The sequence below is a fragment of the Asterias amurensis genome, chromosome 14 (genome assembly GCF_032118995.1).
Source record: "Asterias amurensis chromosome 14, ASM3211899v1".
NCBI lineage: Eukaryota > Metazoa > Echinodermata > Asteroidea > Forcipulatida > Asteriidae > Asterias > Asterias amurensis.
The window spans coordinates 10094642-10103310 of NC_092661.1; the positions used below are offsets into that span (position 1 = coordinate 10094642).

Genomic DNA, 8669 nt, shown 5'->3' on the forward strand with positions numbered 1-8669 from the left:
TTCACCATTATATAATCCAGCATAATCCACTGACTTCTGCCTGAAGTCTCTGCTCATTGCTCCCTGCATTGATCAGATTAGTTTGTTTAAAGTGACCTTCTGAAGGATCTGAGTAAGATCAACAATCTTAACTCAACTGACATGTCCGAGGCCAATATCTTAGGGCTGCTTAACGGTAAGCAAATTTTTCAGGCTAACTGCAACGGACAAATTTTTAAAGGGTAAGCGTAGTCCACAGGTTAGCAAGAAATTTAGGCAGCCAGCTTGCATGTTCACCATGGATTTTCATTGTTACATCGTTTGAAGTGCTTACTAGATTTAGCATGCCTTGCTGTGGCACTCTATGCTGCCAATCTAGCCAAGAACACCGGGGCAAACCCCTTCTCTTTTTGATACATGCACTGGGTTAGTTTACATGCGTTACACAACACAAGGGACAAACAGCTTAACGACACATTCAAAGGACAAGCTGCTAAAGTGTCACAACTGGGATTCGAACCCACACTCTGCTTATCAGAAACACCAGAGTTTGAATTCGGTGCTCTTAACTGCTAGGCCATGACACTTCCACTTAGCAGCACTAAGAAAATCCACAAAATTTGCTGTTTTAACAGTTAGCTCCATAAAATTGGGCCCAGGTTCTGACAAAATTTGCTTGTCTGTACAATAGATGTTTGTCTGTGCATTTATGATGGTACACAGATGAATCCTAACATGTTAACACATGTTACATTTTACAGTTAACATACAATCTTGTAGTACAGGGAAACAAGGGTTCGTCTGTAGCAAGTCATAGGGAATAGAGAACAAACTCTCTGTTAACATCAGAGGTTTTTATTTTTTTTATTAGATATTAAAAAGAACTTTTCAAAAACTTCCTGGGAATTGGCAATGTTGATTTTCAGAGCTTAATTTGTCAAAACTAACATTACGTGTAAACTTAAATATCTTTTGATTACACACTTGATTTTAACCAACAAGTGTTTGCCAAAGTTATTGTATCAATTAGAATCGTCATTTTCATTTTCATTGTTTGTGATTTTGCAGTGTGTATCAACAGTGGAGTAAAGATCTATCTGTACAAGCTGTACCATTGCCCAAGACTACCTGCTTGGAGTTAATGATGTTATTAGCAGATAGCAACCAGCACACACCCGCCTCTCTTAGGCAAATGAATGGCTTTAAGGTAAGAGTTTCTTAATCTTTTTTGTTTCTTAAGGTATGTCTCAGTACTTTAAACGTAGGGTCATAATTTTCTTTATCCACAAAAGAGAATTTTTTTGTAATTTCGCAAGATACTTACTTATTGTAAAAATGGTAATAGTGGTTAGCATCTTGCGAAAATATTTTGTCTGAAATGAGATAATATAAAAACAAATATGTTGACAAGCAAGATTTGTACAAAGTATATTTTTGTTGACATTGCAGATAAATCAGCATTAAATTGACAACAGACAATCTATGACCCTATCTTTAAGTTCCCACTGGTGTTTGCAATCTGTTGTTAATTGTTCAATAGTGCCCTGCAATGTTGTCATATGTAAAAACATGTAGGGTGATAGCCTTTTAGGTGAAAAAACACACACATGATATTACCTTGTCCAAGGTGAGGTGTGAACTGTGGTTCACTTAGGTGAAAAACAGGAGAAGATACCACTGTATAGATCAACTTAATTCAAAGGAAAGAGACTTCTCGACTTTATAATGTATGCTTTTGTCTTTCTGACAAACACTGCGCCCCTCTTATTGAATATAATTGCCCTACGTTATCATTTTTTTAACATTTTTTTAATGTAACTACTTTCCTTTTACTATTAGTTTATCATAAAAATGTTGAAATGGACAATCCCTTAAAGGGGTTGTGTGTTTGCCAACATAATTCTCTGTTCTACATCAGTGGGTTCCTATTCACGTTTTGTCAAAAACCCTGTCTGCGTTTATTGCTTTAAGACGATGTGGAGAATAAAGAAAGTCCTCTCTGTAAGTGCCAGCCAATTTGTTAAGATTTTAAGAAAGAATGTCTCGAGGAAACAAGATCCTTGACGTAGAAAGTTGACCTGCCAATGATTTTTAACTAATGGCGATGGCACCTTGGGAATAAGATTTCAACTGACTGAGACAATTTATCTCAGGATGACAACATCTTGAAACAAACTAGACAGGAGTTCTCAGTTTTCAGTATGTGGACATCCCACTTTACAGGATGTTGCCATCCTAAATTAACCTTTAGAGGTAGACATGTTGCTGATAGGATGTCCTCATCTTAGGATGTCTTCATCTTAGGATAGTAATAATAATGAGACTTGTAATGCACACATATCCACCCTCCTGGGTGTTCAAGGCGCAGAAATGTCCTCATCTTTAACATGTCCTCATCTTAGGATGTCCGCATCTCGTCTTGGGATGATGACATGTTTTTGTTTAGGATATCATTCCTTGATATTTATATTGAGATGACAGCAGTCTGTATGATGTCATCGTTATGGGATATCTTAACCAGTTGTATGGCACTGTCATAGCCCCGTAGTTTTGTCACAAGAGTTTGAGTTTAAATTTGTTCCACTCCTTCAACAAGTTGGTACAATTGTAAAGTTATTTTTGGAGCCCTCACAGAAAAACACTTGTGCAATTCTTTCAAAGGTGACATTTATTTACCAAAACAAAATACTAAGTTCATTTTGTAAACTCCACAAATGGCGCGTTGACAGCCGAAATAGAGTAACACTGCAAAATAAGAGCGGGTGTTTTATTTGCTACCTTTTGGGCACAACTGTTGCAGCTGCGATGAGAAATCATCAAATCAAACCCCAGACCCAACGACTGTTCCATGTGGCAATGACAGTTGATCCCTAGGATCTTAAATGCAAGTAATGGTAGGAAGAAATAAACAAACTTGCGGGTACAACCATGCGTAAATCTCTTTTGTGGGAGTGTTGGCTCCGAAAAGAGGTAATGTGGTCTCGATTGTTCGAACAGTATGAAGATGTTTCGAACAGTACGACGATGTCTGATATGAAATATTGACGTTCATCTTTTGAAGTTGTCATTGACGTAGGCATCAAACAGACGTCGGTGAGACGAGGGACGCTACTTTTGCACTATCAGACAGCGGGTTTCTGCGCCTCTCTGTGGCTACCTTGCATTCCAGGTGCTGCAATTACCCATCCTATACCTTATCAATGATCAGGCATCTTCAGTCTACTGTATATAGTTGTGTGGCCGAAGCAACCATCAAGGGAGTTGGTAAACCCGCCCTGTGATGCCCCCATGCTATGGTTGGTTTGACACCTGCGGACTGTCCGTTGGCGCGAAACCTTTGGCGCGAAAACACTTTATTATCTTCGCACGATTTATACCGGCCGCTACATGGGGTTCTTTCCCTATCTAAAAATCGCTTGTCTCTTCAAACGACATGCCTGATAGATAGGAGAAAGTCCGAATCTGATGGCGAAAAAAACCCCTAATAAACAGATGACTTCAATGCAATAACCATGGTGTAAAGCTTGTGATTACGGTTGATGGACTTACTGTTAAAACTTTGTTCACAACATGATGTAAGAAACTTTCTACAGTAAATTAAGTTGCTACCTAATGATGTAAACCAAGGTATCTTTACATGAGTTTACATGTCTCTTAATTTAACAAACTTTGTCACCATAACCCTGGTTTTTCATCATACAATGGTTGTGTTAAGCTTCTGAGTATAGGAGCATGTGACAGTGTAAAGTCAAATCAAATAGATACTTCGTTTATAGGCCTATAGGGCAAGGCAGCTTTTCTTTTGAAGGGGCACCTCTGTGAGAGAAAGTAAAAGTTCCATTTGAACATTTCAAAGGTCACTATTCGGTACACCAAGGCATGTTGCCTTTGTTGCCCTGTGAAGTACCAGTTCTGAGATGCAACCAACTCGCGTGTTGATGAATTAGTAAGATACACGCAGAAGATGACACTGATTGATAATAATTTACGCCCAGCCGAGAAGATGACTTAAATCACAGCAAGATACCATTATGGTAGGATGCTTCACCACATCTGCACCCCTAATTTGTATAACGTTCGTCACAACATGCTTGTAACGATTAGAGTAAAATTTTTAAATTGAATGTCTGCGAGAGCCTCCAAAGTTTACACAAGGAGTTTGACAGAGTTTTGAAACTGGGTTTAGAAAACGTGCAGCATTATAAGTGACATAGAGAATGGGTTCTCTTTTCGGAACATGGTATCCCAGACACCCATCTGCATGCACTCTAAAATCTTCCGATCTGAATTGACCCGGATCCGGTTCCAGTGGTGCCCGACCTATTTATGGGTTTAATATGACCCGGAATCCGTCTTAAAACATCCATAAATGAGTCAAACTGTCGCAGAGTTAAAAATCACAATTTAAACTTTTTCCGGGGTCAGCTTGACACGGAAAAGGATCAGGCTGCCCGGGATCTGGGTCAGCTCTGACCCCGGGAGTTTTTAGCTCACAAAATGTGGTGATGATCTGTTACCTACAAAGTGTCTCTCAACATCCCCTTTAAAGAACAGTATTATTTAAGTAAAGGCATTCGGGCGCGGTTAATTAGAGTAGGTATCTCATTCCAAGTCAGCATGTTTTCGTACAAGGAATCTTCGCTCTGTCTATACCGATACATGTTTGGACTGGCCGACAGCCAGGCATGGTACCTCCTACAGAGGCGCCTAACCCACCCTTCTCGCGTTCCCATTCTTCAAACACTGTCTCGCCCTTAGTGCTGGTTGCGAGTACGTCATGTATAGAGAAACAAAAATACAAGTTGATAACTTGACTCCTAAGTTGGTAAAGTTATAGCGCCTTTAAGACGCTATAATGTAATACATAAACACATAGGTTGTCATTTGAGTCACAGTTTGTCATTGTTTCAAATCGCCCAATTACAAGTGTGGTTTTTGCGGAACACATTTTTCCGGTTTAGTGTAAAGTGAGTACAGTGGATGGGCCAGGAGGGAGAACATTGAGTGTGCCAATAATGCGTGTATTCCGTTCTTCAAACACTCTCTTGCTTTAGTGCTGATTACAAGTACGTCATGTATAGAGAAAACAAAAACACAAGTTGCTAACTTGACTCCTAAAGTTGGTAAAGTCATAGCGTATTTACCTAAACACCTAAAGGTTGTCATTTTGAGTCAGTTTGTCATCGTTCAAGTGCTCCTTTGCAAGTGTGCACTTTGCGGAATAAATGTTTCCGGTTTAGGGGAAAGTGAGTACAACGGGCCAAGAGGAAGAACATTGAGTGTGTCAATGCGTGTATTCCCTACTTCAAAAACTCTCATGCCTAAAATGTATAGTGCTGATTGTACGTTATGTATAGAGAAAACAAAACCACAAGTTGCTAACTTGGCTCCTAAGTTTGTAAAGTCTTAGCGCCTCACCTCAATACTTAAGTTGTCACTTTGAGCCAGACTTTGTCGGTGTTTCAAATGCTCCTTTGCAAGTGTGTATTTTGCTGATAGAATAAATGTTTCCGGTTTAGGGGAAAGTGAGTAGTGGGCCATTGCGTTTTACTTGAAGACTGATCGATCAGGTTTATAAAGGTATCTATTGAGCTCATATTGGTTCATGTAACGCTTATTCCATACACCATTTTATTTAGTTGTCAAAATGTTAAACCGAAATTCGTCATCCCGAGACTTATAGGGGTATTAGCATCAATGTGTGGTCTACGACAATTAAATATTAAAAGTAAGTGACGACTCGTATCCAAGCATCAATCATTTCAAGGATGAGGATTATAGCAAATTCTTGAGCTTTTGAGAACTGAGTTTGTGATAATCTTGATAATACGGGGGTTTTCGTGTCCTTTACAACATAACTTAAAGGTTGTTGACACCCAGTGTTACTGCTTCATTTGCGATGGTTGTCACGTTGCCATTCTATGTGATCTTGATATGAATTCGACTGATTCGATATTTCAGGATGATGTCTGCTGTAGGGTTGTACAACAAAGTTTTGTGATGCATCTTTATGCATTGTTTCCTGTCATGTATCTCCATTACAGGGCATCTGGCATTAATGCTGAAGTCCTTGCTCTATGTGAGTGTCACATTGAGATTTAATTTGTTCAAGGCTTGTCATTTCTGGTGGTAATTGCGAGTGTGTTTGATTGGTCAGAACAAGTTGATATTGATTGGTGGATAAAGACAGCACGTGATTTGTACTCGTGTCTAGAAGCCCCTCCAATGTAAATTACACACCGAAACGATCATTTCTCTGATTTGTACTTGACAAGTCTAGTTTTTCACAGGACAGGGTTTTTTTTCTTCAAAGTGTCAGGTAAACTTTCTGGCAAAATCCAATTTGTACCAGCATTTGAACATTACCGTGTCACGTTTCAAGGGCAAAAAAACAGTGTATTTTGGTGCCCCAAAGGTTGCACGTCACATCACAGCTAATTGGTCTACATAAAAGTTAGGGGTCTTGCATTCTTGGAATGAATGTCCTGCATGCGGACAAGACAACAGTTTTATTTGTAATAATTGTCTTTCCCCCTTTTAAGATTTCAGATAAGAATAAAACAAAAAATGTTTCAATTTTATTTCCAGGTTGGATACTTGCGCCTTTGACCGAGATTAATCCGGTTTAACACTCGAGTTCATCTGATGGTATGTCTTTGCCCCGGCAGTTCACTCCGTCACTTTGTCAATTTAACTATTTTTCTTTCTTCTCATTTTCGAAGGGAAATGTCATAGATGCTTATAGGTTGAAAACCTTCACTGTATAGGCTAGTGTAGTTACTGTAGCCGTCATGTTTCTCTATTAGAAGCAGTTCCACTGTAATCAGGCTAGCACGACACTTCACACCCGGACGAAGATGGGCGAGATTTGAAGAACTCACTCCGCGGTGGTGAAGTTGATAGCGAGAAGTCCCCTCGATCCACTAAAACGAAAGAAGTAGTCCCGGCCGATGTCCTACTTTTCGCCCATTATAGAACAAAAAGCATGGTCAAGTTATCAAAGAACAAAGTCTACACAGCAAAGTAGATATTATACACATGGTGGTACTGCGAACCGATTATACATTGACATCTCATCGTTCAACGCCTCAAAACTATATCAGAGGATACATGTTTTGCGGGCTTATTAGTAAACACATCCAGTGACTTGGGGGAAAATGCTCCGTTTACCCACTTTTTCCAAGGCACATGATCTCCATTCGATTGTATCTAAAACACGCTGGAAATTTAACACATGAATATTCCCGCTAGGCGACCCATTTAAGAATCATTGATAGGCCTATCTATAGGAATAGATAGTGTTATAGATTAACCTGTAAAAATCAAAGGAAATGTTATCCCGGTGACGTCCATAAGGGATAACCAGAGAGCGCCTGTAGACAAATTAGTATACCGCAAACTATGTTGTATGGAGAGCACCATATTAGTGTCATAGCATTGATCAAGATACTGTGATTGATCTCACCACTAGAAACGATTTCTTCTCCAACCGAGGCATTACGTGCGTATAGTCAGGTCCGTGTCATGCGTAGTTTTTGAAATGCCAAGGCACCAAGGCTTGATCCTTTTTCTATAGGGCAAAATATGAGAAAATAGTAACTTTCGACTATAGTAGTTTAAGGCCACCAAGGGATGGAGGCAATCGCTTTGTCACAGTGAAGTATCAGAAGACCCTGGACACTATTGGTAATTGTCAAAGACCAGTATTCCCGCTTGCTGTATCTCAACATATGCATTAAATAACAAACCTGTGAAAATTTGAGCTCAATCGGTCATCAAAGTTGCGAGATAATGAAAGTAAAAACACCCTTATCACACAGAGTTGCGTGCTTTCAGATGCTTGATTTCGAGACCTCAAGTTCTAAATCTGAGGTCTCGAAATCAAATTTTAGGAAAATTACTTCTTTCTCGAAAACTACTCCACTTCAGAGGGAGCCGTTTCTCACAATGTTGTATACTATCAACCTCTCCCCATTACTCGTTACCGAGTAAGTTTTTGTGCTAATAATTATTTTGAGTAATTACCAATAGTGTCCACTGCCTTTAAACGTTAACCAGTTACAAGTTTTGTATAAACACCGAGCGTATACATTGTAGATGTATCAGAATTGACAATTTTGTCAAATCTAGGCCTATGATTTAAACTTACCTTGTTGAACATTTTAGGCCAAGATAAACAATAACCAAGAGAGCTTGTTGGAGGAGCAAAGCGAAATACAATCCAGCTTTATTGAAAGAAAATAATAATAATCAAACACACTAATTTGAACTTCACATTGATGTTCTAGAAACGTGTTTTATTTTATGTTGGGTTCTTCATTTTTGTCGCTAGTACATGTATTCTAAAGCATAGAAACAGTTGGTAGGCCGAAGAGATAAAATACTATTAAACATTTCCCATCGAATAAATTGAGTGTAAGGTTGAGCCATTTCTTTTTGCCTGTCTGTTTTATGTATTTGTCTATTTATTTGTCCATTTATTTTCGTAGTTTTCATTGCATGTGTTTGTGTTTTGCCACACAAACAAATCATTGAACCTTATGTGTGGGAGAGAATTCTGATCAAAAGTCCACACCACAAATAAGCATATTAGCAACAAAAACCACTGCTTTCCTGGACAAACATTAGCCCTCGCTTTTACGTGTTGAAATATAGACATTTTGAAATGTAATCACCTCAACATCAATTTA

General features: G+C 38.9%; 1 protein-coding gene across 1 annotated transcript in view; it reads left to right on the forward strand.

Annotated features, from left to right (window-relative positions):
* LOC139946881 (E3 ubiquitin-protein ligase E3D-like) overlaps positions 1-8375 on the forward strand; it is a 40712-nt gene extending 32337 nt beyond the window's left edge. The window contains exons 9-10 of the mRNA XM_071944641.1: positions 1048-1186; positions 6568-8375. Coding sequence (XP_071800742.1) covers positions 1048-1186; positions 6568-6588 — 160 coding nt within the window. The 3' untranslated portion in view covers positions 6589-8375. The remainder of the gene's footprint in view (positions 1-1047; positions 1187-6567) is intronic.
* The last annotated feature ends 294 nt before the right edge of the window (positions 8376-8669 follow it).